This window comes from Lathamus discolor, chromosome 1 (genome assembly GCF_037157495.1).
Source record: "Lathamus discolor isolate bLatDis1 chromosome 1, bLatDis1.hap1, whole genome shotgun sequence".
Taxonomy (NCBI): domain Eukaryota; kingdom Metazoa; phylum Chordata; class Aves; order Psittaciformes; family Psittacidae; genus Lathamus; species Lathamus discolor.
This window is the reverse complement of record NC_088884.1, coordinates 48233943-48249386: the sequence shown is the minus strand read 5'-3', so window position 1 is coordinate 48249386 and position 15444 is coordinate 48233943. Positions and strand designations below refer to the sequence as shown.

General features: G+C 37.3%; 1 protein-coding gene across 2 annotated transcripts in view; it reads right to left on the bottom strand.

Moving 5' to 3' along the window:
* Positions 1-8881: 8881 nt before the first annotated feature.
* The window catches only part of TMTC3 (transmembrane O-mannosyltransferase targeting cadherins 3), a 32327-nt gene continuing 25764 nt past the window's right edge, over positions 8882-15444 (bottom strand). For both annotated transcript variants that reach the window (XM_065669827.1, XM_065669838.1), the window contains 4 exons: positions 15332-15435; positions 14282-14451; positions 12600-12826; positions 8882-11067 (listed from right to left, as the gene is read on the bottom strand). In XM_065669827.1, the coding sequence (XP_065525899.1) occupies positions 10253-11067; positions 12600-12826; positions 14282-14451; positions 15332-15435 (1316 nt within the window). In that variant the 3' untranslated portion in view covers positions 8882-10252. The remainder of the gene's footprint in view (positions 11068-12599; positions 12827-14281; positions 14452-15331; positions 15436-15444) is intronic.

Below are 15444 nucleotides of genomic sequence, written 5' to 3'. Positions count from 1 at the left end.
GTCTACCCTGAAGAACCCTTACATAAGTAATGCATGACCTCTGTCTTGCCTTTACACCAATTTAATTGCTGCTTTCCTTCTCTATACCTTTTGAATTCTACTATGTATGCCTGGAGCTAGCCCAAACAGTATCTGTCACGGCAAAATTACTTGCTCCAGTTCTGCTGACGTGGTTGACCAGTACAGTCCTGTTCTTACAGGGACTTGACTGCTGAGAAGACTGAAGCAGGCAATACACCAAGGAGATGATGTGTCTCTGAATAGCGTGATCATCTGCAAATGGAAATGCTGAGGAGAATTATTTTCTGCATTTAATTAGAATTTCCCCTTGTGCAGTTTGTGTCTGTTGCCTTTCTCTGTGTACCACCAAGGAGAATCCGGCTCCACCACCTTCTTTGCAAATACCTACAAGAGACCTGAAGACTGCAGTTAAGAAGCCCCTTTAGTGTAGTCTTCTTTAAGCAATATGAAATCAGCTTCTTCAGCCTCTCTTCACACATCATATGCTACAGCTCCCGACCACCTTGGGCAAAATTCCTTCTAAGAGAGGCCACAGAAAATTATACCATATTTTATGTAACCCACTTGCAGTCTCTGAAAGTGAATACTTGGAAAAAGAGAAATGAAAAGCAATTCAGAAGTGGTATTCTCTAGCATATACTCAAGCACCCAGTAATGTGTTGAGTAAGTATGTCTTGACACACTGGCTGTATGTTTTGCGGTTTTGCGTTCAAAACTCTTGGATGATTCCCCACCCCACACCCCCCAGACATGGACCTGCAATATCCCAAACATGGCCTTCACAGCATTTTTGCTATTTGGTGCAATTCTACATACAGGCTCTTCAAGATGTATGTGAGATCATCCTGAATTAAAATTAAAAATTGTGAGAATGGGATTTGACAGTAACATTTAAAAGCAATAAATTCTGAAGAAGAAAACTACAGGCCTTGGAAGGATATTAAAAAACAGTATCATGAAGGTCATTGTGTTTCAGTATAATTAAGAAGCTTTCTAAGACCCTAGATGCTTTATTTCGAGTTCCCAATATATAATGGAAATGCTATTTTTATTTATTTCCTCGATTAGATCATCACATACTTCCTTGACGATAAGCTTCTCAGGTCAGAAGCCGCATCTTCCAGTGGTGTTATTCAGAGCACTGCAATTTATCCTGCCACATGGAGAACACAGGCTGGATTGTTGCTTAAGATTTACATTCTGACTGGCCTAAAACATACCAAAGAAGTTACTAGGACTACGAAGGAGAGTACCTGTAAATAGCTAAATGCAGGACAGAAATACAGAACAATGCTAGCTAATGTCATCCTTTATCCATAGATCAGCTTTGGATTATATAAAAACTGATATAATCATCATCTTGAACTCCAGTTAAAGTTTAGCTTCTTGAATCTACTGTCTGCTTCTTCTTTTACCAAGATACTTACTAAGAGGTCAAGGACAAAAATAACAGCCTTCACCTCTGAAGTGATAATGGACAGCGGATGAACAACAGTCTGAACAGTTCCTGCCCCTGCAAACAGAAACTTCTACCTTCTCAAAACCTTGCTAGATCCCGAGCAATAAATAAACCAAATCACAAGATAACAGCAGCAAAATTCAGTTACACGGTGCTTTGCTCCGCATATCACACAACTCTACAGATTTATGTAAGTCTGCATTTAGTGATCATTTGTGTAATTTATGCCACTGCTCCATACTAGTTAATACCTGAAGCAGTAACTTACTCACCACTGCCTGTAAGTATTTTTCTGCATTGCTTTTTCAAACAGCAATAATAGATTTCAATAATAAAGCAAAATGAGCACTCATCCAAGCCAATGTTGAAATAATTGTGTAAAAGTTCTTTAGCAAAGATTTACACATCTGATTTATATACATACATATACATTTATTTAAATCAAAAGCAAAAAGCAGAATATTGAAGATGGTTGCTAATAACACATATATAAAGACCTTAAAACTGTCAGCTACTTTCCTTATTCTTTTTCCTCTTTACAACCTTCTGTCCTGGAACACTGGCAGTGTGAGAGAGTATCATATTATCAACTGGGTTGGAAAAGACCTTTAAGATCATCAAGTCCAACCTTTTCTTTAGCACCTTAAATACAACATGGACCAAGGGTCCTGACTACAAGTAGCTGTAATGGTTGATCCTTTGTGGTAGCAGCTGGTTCAGGCAGCTGAGCCCAAGAAATAACCAAAGCGAAGGGTCTGGAACTTGCATATTAAGGTGCGTAGGTCAAACGAGTGTTTTGTGTGATGTTTGGTTACGGAATACTGGAATATACAACTGGGAATAGTTGCCCACTACTACAGAAAGAAAAGAACACAAGAGAACAAAGGAGAGAGAACCTAAAAGTAATCATGAAATACAGAGACTGTGCTACTGGAATTCAGTCTTACCTTCTATCCATTTATACCATTTCATCTAGAGCTGAAGAAGGAACAATATACAAGTAAAAACAACCATATGAAATGGTTTTTAAGCTCTGAAGTTGAGATGGTAATTGATGAATTTAAGTTTGCTGTATTTCTGTCATCAGCTGGGAGGCTCTTAGGACACCCAGACACTAGACAGCCTGAGATAACAGTGTTTCTTATTTTGTTATTAATTTTTAAACCAAGAACCCTAAATGTCTTCTTGAATTTCATCTGCTTTCTGTTTAAAATGTGGGTTTTCTTTTTTCTGCAGTCACAATATGCTTCATGTTTGCTAGCTGATGGATGATCTGCCAATTTTGTACTCATAATTAAACAGAATCATAATCGTACAATCAGCTAGGTTGGAAAAGACCTCTAAGATCATCAAGTCCAACTGTTACCCCAGGACTGCCAAGACCACCACTAAACCATGTCACTGAGGGCCTCATCTACACAGTTTTTGAACACTTCCAGGGACGGTGATTCCACCACTGCCCTGGGCACCCTGTTCCAATATTTGAGCACCCTCTCGGCGAAGAAATTGCTCCTAATATCCAATCTAAACCTCCACTGGTGCAGCTTGAAGCTGTTACCTCTTGTCCTATCGCCTCTTATTTGGGAGAACAGACTGACCTCCACCTCACTACAACCTCTTTTCAGGAGTTGCAGGGGCCAATAAAGTCCCCCCTGAGCCTTCTATTCTCCAGACTAAACAACCCGAGTTCCCTCAGCATCTCCTCCCAGGACTTGTGTTCCAGACGCTTCACCAGCTTTGTTGCCCTTCTCTGGACCCGCTCCAGCATCTCAATGTCTCGCTTGCAGTGAGGGGCCAAAACTGAACATAGTATTCAAAAAAACATAAAAGCTTTTCTTTAAGGAAAAAGGACTTGCACACAATAATCAAACACTAAAGGAAGTTAATGGAAAGAGGTTTGTTATTTTTATCACAAGATAGTGCAAGTAATTGGAAAATCCTTCTGCATCATTTTAATTTCTTACTCTTCATAATTTTGGTGTTATTTTTATCCTTGTGCAATGCATATATTTTTGTTCATATATATATTTTCATGTATATTAATTAGAAGGAAATTACTCCCAAAACTTAATTATGCTTATTATATATTATTATATTATACATTAATTATGTAATATTTTATTATTATATTACTACGTAGTAGGCATTATATATTACCATAATGCTTATTGTTACATTATACAGTTATTCTTTTTTTTGCCTTTCATGAATATTCTAGCAAATTGGTTCTTTTCAGTATGCTTAAAAACATCCAAAGGAATATTCCTGCATAGGTCAATTTAAACCTAAATATTTGCACTAAAACCTTGACTACATTCACCCAAGCGAGGGGCAGAAATATGGTATGACTCATCCAAGTAATTTTCATCATTGTAGCTCTTACTTCATGCAAACCCTCTCATATAAAGACATCTAAAGATCACTTTTTTTAATGTTTCTGCAAAGTATCTGAATTTCACAAGTTTTAGGTTTTCGCATAGCTTTCACTGCCTCTATGTCTTTATTGGTAGCTACTTATACTAGAAACATAACTAATGTTTAAGTAAAGAGCTGAAGAAAACCCAGCATTCCAGACATATAAAAAACTTGTTCAAGGGGCTAGAAAAGCTGTTCAGAAACTCCTTTTAAACTTCTTTTATTAATTGTTGTCTTTGGGTTTTTAAACTGAAAAATACCATATTTTTGCATAACTTCAGAGCACAGCAGTTATTATATGCCTTTCATCTTATTGCATTTCAATAACACTTTAACATTTCTTACAACTTAGCTTCCCTCACATGTACCATCTACAGCATCACACTCTGAAGACAATCACATTCAACAAAAGTGTAGGACTGGGTTAACAACTGTAAATGAAATAAAGGTAAGTGCACATTCAAGACGGTATTTTAAAAATCAAGATTTATGACTTCTACTTTTGGTAAGACATCCTGCAATTGTTGTATTTTCCTCCTCCACCTACTCTCATTGTGCAGGGATGAATACACATATAATTAAAAATACCTTGCTGTGTGTTTAAAAAGACAATACCCTGATAATTACATGTAAGGAGCAAACACATATGCTGAATAGGTGCAGGAAATCTGAACGATGTGCTTTATTCTAATGTTCACTTCTGTTCTACTCGGAATCCTTCAACATTTCACATTCCTAAGAGTTACAGAGTAAAAAAAAAAAAAATACAGTTTAAAACCTCATATAACTCTTGTAATTTGTACCACTTTCCAAAATTATACCAAATACACCAATTTGTCTGCTACACTGACCTACCAGTAACTAAAATTTTGATAAGCATGCATACATTTTTCCTCAATGCCAAGGTGTAATCTGGCACACAAAGCCCCATAAACCCAAGCATTTTATTTCTTTCTTTCTCTCCATATCTGAAAAAGGCTGAGCCTCCTCAAGCAATCATGTAACATCTAAACAAACTGTGAAGAAAGTGAGTGCCTCTGCAGGGACATTTAACAGCAGACATTTACAATTCTGTAAGCACCAGTGAAGACACCAGCTGAACAAGGGTTTTTTTACTCTTTTCTGGTAGTGTATTTCTCATGCTAGTAAAAATGTGGCATCTAACTGCAGTATTAACATGATAATAATGTTTTATTCAAACAGAACTCCTTAGTCCAAAGTACATGGTATCTATAAAGTTCCATCTTTTTCTAGCAGTCTTTGAACATATGACATTGTGCCAGGGAAGGTTAAAGGTGTTTTTCTGGAAACATTTCCTAGCCCAAGAAAGTTGTATACATTATTACGTTCTTCTCATCCCAGGATAACCATGAAGAAAGTTCCAAGACATTTTTTTGCTTTGGTTTGGGGTTTTTTTGTGTTTTATTTTTTTCATCACTGCTTTTTGTTTGTTGATGTGTGCACAGAATTTCTGCTGGCTGTTTACAAAAAGGAGATACATCCTGCAAGCAGGACCACTGGTTTGTCGATAGGCACTAAATACTAGACTGCAGAAAGCAGTTTTTAAGTTTTCAAAGAATCCTAGCTGCACTACCAGACACTAAGTGCTATAAAAATAACGTGATATCTACCTAGGATTATTTAAAAAACAAAATAAATGTAGCATAGTAACATATGTAACATAGTAAGCTATGTTATTTTGATTCCAGGCAGGAATATCTTACCTTTTTGTAATCTATGTTGGAGGTTTGGGGGACAGAATCTTCTTGATCAGTTGAAACACTATACGAGGAGTGTTAGTTTTGTATGGAGAGGAAGTGAGGTGAAGGACAGGTGGAAGGAGAGGTGTCTTTCCATTTTTAAGCTGTCTAAGCAAAGCAGAATTCCTAGGCTGGAAGTCGAAGCATAATTTTGGCTACATGGCAGCAGCTGAAGCAGGACTTTCCAGGAGTAGCAGGTTCTGCTGCAGTTCCAGACATTTTGCCAGGCAGAGGTGGATTACTGAGCCTTGGCGAGAAAAAACCCAGTCACGTACTCTCACCCAAACTGGGACTCTTCCTCAAGCTTTTGTGGAATGCAAAGTTTCCAAGAGCCTGGGGCAGGCTACTGACTTCCCACAATTGTTTTGATCTTCATTGAGTCTCTCCAAAGGAAACTTCAGGAAGGAACAAAAGCCTGCATATTCAGCCCAAAGCTCTATACCCCCGAAGAAGGTATGTAAGCAGTTTTACAGCTAACAAAGCACAGCCAGATCTTGCAAAGGCCTCGTCTGACATCCAAGTGGCAGGTGGCTTGAAGATCTGCTCTGTGCCCCTTAGTGTTGGAATGCCCAGCAGCTGTGAGGAAGGGAAAGCTGCTGAGATGATGCACTGGACAAGCTGCATGGACAGTGCCAAAATGTTTCAGCAGCTTTTGCTTTGGAGAGCACTTACTTCCCTATTAGAAAATTGACATTTATTGCAGGTCAGCACTTTGCTCTGAAGTCCCATGTGAAACGTGAGGTTGACTATGCTTCAGGCACATGCTTCAGCTATCAGTGGTGAACAAACGCCATGTAATAAAACATACTGTTGTCAGAAATTCAAATCCACTAGGGGGAACTCAGTAAGCATACTTCCCTGAAAACAAAGAACACATGCATCTTTCTCATTCCATGGGCACAGAACAAAACTGTGTCCCCTTCAGAGCAGGAGCTTCGAAGCCTCACTGCTTCATGCCAGAGACAGTGGGGAATGGGGAGCTGGATGATAAGTCCCTGTAGCTACACAGGTATTATTTCACAGGTTGAAGCCAAGACCCACTTACTTAAGATTTCAGCATCTATATTTCCTTTCAAATATGCTGGAATTGTCGTCATGTTCCAAAAGAAGGTGCAGTTCAGTAAGCCTCCACAACTGAACAGGAATCTAAAGCTTCCTATTCCCTTCAGTTAAAGGTTCTGGCAGCACGTGTTGCATATTTTCTTGGTTTTCTTTATATGAAACTCTCCACCCACAGCAATCTTCCTATACGTTCACCCCTGGGCTCCGGATGAAATCTGTACTGCATCTCTTCCAGTATTGCCTAATCAAGATACAAACTGCACTGCACACTGAAAAGAATTTCTGTATCACTGAATCCTTTGTGGCTCCAATCTCTGACACTTGATCCATGCCCATTTGTAGGAAAATGAGAATACCTATCTCCTTAACTAAGCTAATAAGAAACAACACATTAAAAAGACTAAGGAAATCAGATCTGAACTATCACGGTTTTAACTAGTTGTGACACAAAGATTAAATACTCAGAAAATAAAGCATACTTCAAAAACTTAGAAAATTAAGTCCTAGGATGTTTCATGTCAGACAAACAAAAAAAAAAATCTGTAAGATTAATCTACAATTGCACACATTGTCCTTTTGCAACTGTGCTACCCATTTGTCCTAACCATATGCATGCATATAACTAATCCTTATGCTTACCTGTATTTACCTCTCTTTATGCATATACTCACCTGCAAAAGATCAAAAAGTTAATCTGACAAATTAATGAGTCTGCACTGAAATTTTATGCACAAATGTGTATAACACTTGCGTTGCTTACGGCAGCTGTACATTTAAGTTTAAACAATTTGTGTATGTATGCAAAGATGATAGAAGACATCTCTTCAGGTTTCTTCAGCAACCACAGCAACTGCATTATATGAGAAAAGGGCAACAAATTATTTTAGCCTGTCCCACCCTTGGAAATTCCCCATTCTTGCATGTTAGTGAAATTGTGAGCTCTGAAGAGGGATGACATTTACGCTTTTCTGGCACAGGAGGCTAGCAGGAGAGGAGAAAAGACAAGTTGAACTTTAAGGGGTAGAACACCTGTTGATTATTCAATTCTATCTGCAAGCAGACAAAGCCAAAATTCTTCTCTTTGATAGTTTTCCTATAAGTAAATGCCATTTTGATTATTTTTCAAAAGTTATCCTACTTAAATTTACTGAACCATTTCTCTCATAAGAATGTAATTTTAAAATGGCTGACACACCTGAAAAGGCTAAATACAACTCATCACAAAGATGTGACTCATAATACTTGTTTAAACTAAAATTTCTTCAGAAGAGGCAAAGGGGTCATAGCACCTGGTAACAGACTGGCAGAATTGCCTCCAGTATCCTTCAGTTTACATTAGTCTGATGATTTTAGTTAGTTAAACCTGATGACACCTCTTAGTGTCAATAAATCTAATAATTCTTGCTAGTCGCTAAAGAAGAGCTACTTGAATTGTCAAGATGAGAGCAGCATGACAGAGGCTCAACTGCAGAAACTGAGAATGTACCTGCTCTCCCCCCTCTGCAATTTACAGACTGAATGGAAGTCTGGGAGCTCTTGATAGAGAGAATTCTGGCCTGCTCCATGAGAAAATACCTTTTCTTACTACTTACTTAGCTCCTTCCATTTTCATATGGATGTTCCTTTGTGTCATCCAGAACAATGACTGATTCTTTTGTAAAACAAGGCATGGAGGGAAGACTTAATATGCAAGTTAAAGTTTCGATAAAGGTCAACATACCAGCTATTTTAGCTACAAGTATCCACGTTATTCACAGACAAGATAAAACAACAATTTTTAAGCTGTAGTCAAGAGGTTCCTGGAAGCAATTCACTACAAGCAGCACTTAAAAACTTTCATACGAAGAACAGCTGCACAGCATACTCCTGTTCAAGTCTACAGCTTTAAAATTGTGATTTTAAAAACCCACTTCCCCCCTCCCCCAGATAATACCATTCAAGCAGTTGTAGTAAGATTACAAATGATACATACTAAAAAAAAGCCTTCGCAAGGCCTTCATCCATTTAAGATCCCTCCCACAGAGATAAATATTACATCGTACAGCTGAATTACTGCCCCAGGCAGAAAGTTAAGAAGTTACAGAAAGGAGTAAGTCTAAATAGTAGTGTTGCTAAGGAATAGCTTCACATCATGAAATAAGACAAAACATAAAAAGAGTAAGAGTTAGATTTAATGATTAATTATATTATTACTTAACCCAACTCTTACACTTCTTTTCCTTCTCATATTAAGGAAAAAATGGGGTTTAAGCAATGGGTATATTTGAACAAAAATATATGCATTGCACAAGGATAAAAGCAACACTGAAATTGCAAAGATTTTCTTTTCATGTAAGAAATTAAAATGATATATTAGTGTAAAAGTTAAATGGGAATATTTTAGTAGTCAAAATAAATATTTAATAAAAACCACACACCTGTGACAAAGTATCAAAACAACAGAACTTAGTATTTTAAAAGTACTATCTACATTTCCTTGTGTTAAACATTGCTAAATTCAGTGGCTTAATTATTATCACACTGCCTTCAGCAATCATTGCTTATATTAGTGTTGTAAAAAGTCATGAGAATAGAAATACTGTTCTGATGACAGAAATAGTAAAGCCAGTTTGCTATAAACAAGGAAGAATTTACTACACCAGTAAGTCAATCCACAGCCACTGATACAAAGTCAACAAGGACTACTGCATAGCATACTTGTTACTGTACCAGAAGTGCATTTATCAGCATTCAGTGAACTGGGAGAAAAGTGAAAAAAAAAAAAAAAAACCACCCTTTTTTATATTGTTTTTAAAATAACAACCAGATGATTGACAGTTGAAGAAAAAACGCTTTTCCTTTAAAAGTAAAATCATAGTCTAAAGATGTTAAGAGCACCATAAGATTTCTACCAGGTAAAACAGTATAAACCAATAACATTGTAAATAAAGAACAATTAAAAGGTTATTGTATCATTCCATATTTAGAACGCAATAGAAAATTTTAGTGTTTTGTTGCATCCTCCTATATACCAGTGGCATTTTGATGACTTTTTGACAAGTTATGGAATCAAATAATGCAAAAGAAAACTTCTTTCATGTACAGCAGAGGTCTAGAAAGATTTAAATTGATGATGTATAAACTGAAATGTATGTAATGTTAATACAAAGAAAATTATATGGGAGAAAACAGCAGTGTCTGGCTTATCCCATTAATTCTGCATTCAGTTCTTACACCAATACTTTGAAAGTAGCATTCCTGAATATCCCTGACTAGCAATGATTTTTATGAGTGCTATTTTCTCACTGATAGAATTCTGCATTTATGATTATTCTCAATCCTTTATGCTTCAATTCCCATCCATCTCCCACATTATCTTTAAAAGTTGCATTTTCTCACATAAAGCACTGTAATGCCTCTTGCTGCCTTGCTAAGTGATACGCAGTCAAAATTATTTCTATTTTCAAAGCACTGAGAACACTTTCCAGTTGGACCACATATTAAACAATAATTAAAAATAGCATTCTCCCCTTATTCTGTTGTGACATGATAAAGACTATTCACCATTTAATATACGTTCAATTTCTTCTAGTCGTTTCAAAGCAGCAACTCTCTTTTTCTCAATGTCTTTGATTTCTTGTGTAGATCTTCTGGGAATCTCTTTGTCCATACTGTTTTTCTCTGTTAGTTTCCCATTTTTTGAGTGCCCTTTACTGTTATCAATTGTTGTTTGGGTGGCTTTCTGCTCGCTTTTTACTTCTTTCAAATTCTGAAATGGTTTTTTTTTTCCTCCTGCAGCTGCAGTCCCACCTGGTGGAAATGATGACTGTTCTGTAGCGCCGAGTGATGCAATTTTACTTCTCACTATGTTTAGGTGACGCTGAATATACTCTTCATGAGGTGCCAGTGCTAGCGTTTCAACCAGACATTTTTCTGCTTTTATTAAGTCTCGCTCTTCAAAGTAAACCACACAAAGATTATGTTTCCCCTGCACATTGTTGGGATCCAGTTCCAAAATTTTTTCAAAACACATTTTTGCTCCAATGATATCCTTCTTTTGGTTCATAAGGATATCTCCTTTCAAAATGAGACCTTTGGTATGATCAGGATAGTATCTCAGTAAGTCTTCCAGGATGGGCAAAGCCATCAGTTCTTTTGCTGTCTGAGAATAAAGCAGTGCCAAATTGAACAAAGCACTTCGGAAGTTTGGCTGTAAACTTATGGCTTTCTTCATCCATGCCTCTGCTTCCATATCTTTTTTGTCATCCATTGCCAGCATACCCAAATTGAAGTACCCATTTGCATCCTGTGGTTCTTCTTCCACGTAATGTAGCAGTCTTTGCTTAGCTTCAGGTCTAAGCCGAGCTTCACCTAAGCGACAGAAAACACATTTAATTGTAGATTTACTTTGAAGAACTTTTAAACCAGACCTGTAAAATGCTAATTTTTATGCAAATTAAAATGTAACAAACTTTAACACAACTGTAAAAGGGAAAGGGTTTAAAATGCTACTTTTTATCACCGCTGTGTAACAGAAAAAGTAAATGATATCTACCTTCTCTACAGAATGAAACTACTTACAGTTGACTTGTAGACAAAGTCAGCCTCATTATTTTATTATCTGTTGAATCATATTTAGGTTTGGTGTAACAGATACAAAAGGTGTCTCCACAAGTTTAAGAGAAGTTATTTTCACGTATGGTTGAGAAAATAGAACTCAGAGAAAAAGTCAGTTCTGACAAACCAACTCTTACAAAGGCAAACTTGGAATGGAAGATCTCATTTTGTTAAAGATAGATTAAAGGAGTTTAAAGACAAAGATCACATAGGGTGACCTTGGATGTAGCTAGGCTAAAGTATCTTCTAACACAAAAAAACCCCACCATAAATCTGTAACTCCCATATTTTCATTTGCACCAGTTAGAAAACCATACAGTAAAATAATCTTATCTGGTAATACCAGGATTAGCCAGACCAGCTTGTAGTCTGTGCTACTTTTCTGAATACTCCAGTGAACATATTTAAGGAATTCCAGGCACAGAGTTACTGCAGGATAGGGTGGCAGGGAGCTGATTTTAACCACTTTCTTTCACCTCCTGAAACAGTGCCGTACCTTCCAACATGAATAACTGAATACTAGATAGCTAATGCTTCTGCTTGTTTGAAGCCCCTTCAGACAAGAAACAAGGTATTTCTTGTGCTACCTAACTTGAAATGTTAGAAGAAATGAAGAAGAATCCATTTGCATCAGCTTCAATCAACTCCATATTATCTCTTTTTTAGGGGTAGTTTGCCAGCCCAACAAAATGAAAACAAGCCTTAAGTGTCACTTGCCAAATATTATTCAGAACAGCCTGAAGTTACAAAAGGCTTACACTCACCCATACAGCTAGAAGCTAAGCATATGAAAAAAAAAAAAAACCAAACCCCAACTCAAGAAAATCCAACTTAATTCATCCTAATTAGCAATATTACAGAGGAACCTATGAAAACATTCACATTTCCTAGGGCTAGATTTAAAGCCCACACACATCAGCTATATTTTCTAGTCAATGAAGAATGAAATCAATCAATATGAATGCAAAACTTAAATATTACACATATTAAATATTTTATTTTTTTAGATTTTAAGGAATAGTTCTGAATGTTTGTGTAACACTATCCTTTATATGTATATTATACTATATTGTAAAATAACACCTGTAGTAAAGATGCTGATCAACTAAGATATAAATGAAAACTGCACAAATTCCCTCCACTACCAGTATATTACAAAGCTATTATAATAAACAATTTCTTCTGTGATGAGGCTACAAACTTCTGCTTTATTAAAAAAAAAAAGAAACAGTATGGATCCTACAAATGCAAATATACAGTTTTTATATAAGGGGCAACTAACATACCAGATTCCTGCATTAGCAGTGCTGAGTTGAATAATGCCAGTTTGTGTGTAGGGTTGAGTTCTAGTGCTCTGTTGAAATTCTTCAGGGCTTCTGTCGGATCTTTCAGTTCAATGTAAACAATTGCCAAGTTGTACCACAGGTCTGCATTGGTTCTGTCTAGTTCTAGAGCTCTGAGATAAGCTTCCTTAGCTTTCAGAGGTTTGTTCATTTTTAAAAGTAATTCTCCCCTGTGAAGAATCAGATTTAACCTTTATTCACAATAACACGAAAATAACTGATATTTTTCCAAAAAGCTTGACTTCCTATAGTCAGTAAATGTGAGATAACAGTGTTGGGTTTTTTGTTTGTTTTAAACACAAAAAAATACAGGACATTCTTTACAAACCATTTGTCCAAGGTTCAAAGGTAGCAGTCATTTTTCTCCTTCTTAGTAGCTGGTGCAGTGCTGTGTTTTTGACTTTCAGCCTCAGAACAGCACTGATAACACCAATGGTTTTAGTTGTTGCTAAGTAATGTTTACTCTGACCAAGGATTTTCTGAGTCTCAGGCTCTGCCAGGGAGAATGGGAAGCCAAGAGGAAGCAGAGATAGGACACTTCACCCAAACTAGCCAAAGAGGTATTCCATACCACAGCACATCATGCCCGGTTATATAAACTGGGGGCAGTTACCCGGAAGGGTACTAGGTCACTGCTTGGGTCGGGCTGGGTATCGGTTGGTGGGTGGTGAGCGGTTGCATTCTCTCTCCTTGTTATTTCCCTTATCATTATTATTGGTGGTAGCAGTAGTGGTTTGTGTTACACCTTAGTTACCGGACTGCTCTTATCTCTGCCCGTGGGAGTTACATTCTTTCGATTCTCCTCCCCATCCCTCCGGTAGCCAGTGGAGGAATTGGGGGGGGGGGGAACAAGCTGCTGCATGGTTCTGAGTTACCTGGTGGCCTTAAACCACAACACCATTCCCAAAGCTTTCAGCACTCAGATGTTTGTATAAAACAACTGCATTTGCAGGACAAAAACCAAATGAGTTCCTTATATTGGCTCTGCAACAGCAATAGTCATGCATCTTTGCATCTCCCTAAATCCCAATGGGAATCACAACTAACAAAGCAGTGAACAGAACCGTCAACAGCCACGGTGTCCTGGGTTTACCAGTAGCTGTTTTGCTCCTTCTTAGTAAAGAGGGAGAAAGAGAAGGGGGGGGGGGGGGGGGTAGTGAGTGAATGAGCTTTTGTGGTTGGGTTTAAACCACGACACACAGCCACATTACTCTTATCTATTTAGCTGACATTTATGTGCTGTTTAGTTGCATTTTCTGGATCACATTTAACACAGAAGGACAGAGAAAGCTCCATGATTCAGACTAACCAAAGCTGTTTACTGCAAAACTAAACTAAGGGATTAGAAATTCGGGTTTGAGATTCATAAAGAAATCTAGTGGAAGCATCTTGCTACACAACCTTTGAATACACAGCCTATGTGGAAACACACCACTTGAAGCCAGAATTTAAAAGAGCAGAGCCTGTAATAAGTAATTGACTACTGCCCCAAATCTTTATCTTTTCCTTTAGAAATTAACAATTCCAGCAGCTAATTCAACTGTAAGAACTAAATACTGTGCATAGCACTGCAAATACATAAATGTTTATTCAAGAATGTGTATCTCTAGAATTATAAAAGATACCTGCTGATGTAGGCCTGCTTGAAATCTGGCCTCATACTAATTGCTTGTCGATATAATTGATCCGCTTCTTCAAGGCGAGATTCATTTGCTCGAATTAAGTTTGCAAGATTGATATAAACATTCAGATGGTTAGGAGCAACTCTTGCTGCATACTTTTTACCTGGAATAATCTGTCCAAAAGAATATATGTACCAAACACAGATGAGTAAAAATATGAAAGTCAATCAGTATAAATCTCCTCTTCACTCTGCCACACTTGTTTCAGGGTATCATTGGATATTAGTATACAGGCTTTTACTGATTACAAATAGCAATTCTTCTCCCAGAAAATCATACCAGAATATAATAGAATCATAGAAGAGTTAGGTAATGACCTTAAGATCCTCTAGTTCCAGCCACCTCACACTAAACCATGTCACCCAAGGCTCTGTCCAACCTGGCCTTGAACACTGCCAGGGACAGAGCACCCACAACTTCCCTGGGCAACCCATTCCAGTGCCTCACCACCCTTACAGTAAAGAACTTCCTCCTCATATCCAAACTAAACTTCCCCTGTTTAAGTTTGAATGCATTACCCTTTGTCCTACCACTACTGTCCCTAATGAAGAGTCCCTCCCCAGCATCCTTATAGGCCCCCTTCAGATACTGGAAGGCTGCTGTGATGTCTCCACGCAGCCTTCTCTTCTCCAGGCTGAACAGACCCAACTTTCTCAGCCTGTCTTCAGTCAGGGACTGGAGCACTTATATCCTCAATTTCAGAAAAAAACAAACCAAAAAACACAACAACACAGCAGTATAAAAATTAACCTAAAATAGTTTTAACAAAGTTCCAAGTTAGCATTCTTTAGCAATTATAATTGTATAAAACCTACTCTTTTAACAGATAGGTTTTCAAAAACCTTAGGAACTTTGAAGTACACAGCAACACACAGCTTCAGGAAAAAAAAAATATCATGCATATATATATATATATATATATATATATAATATATATATAGGCTAGAAAGAGTTTCCTCCTATGGTGGTAGGTAAAATAAAGTTACAAATTACCTGTGGCATCAGCGATTTAGCAATCATATATGATTCTTCAGCTTCTTTAGTTTTGTTTAAGTTTTTGTAAGTTCTTCCTACATTCATGTGGGCACCAATATCATCTTAATAAA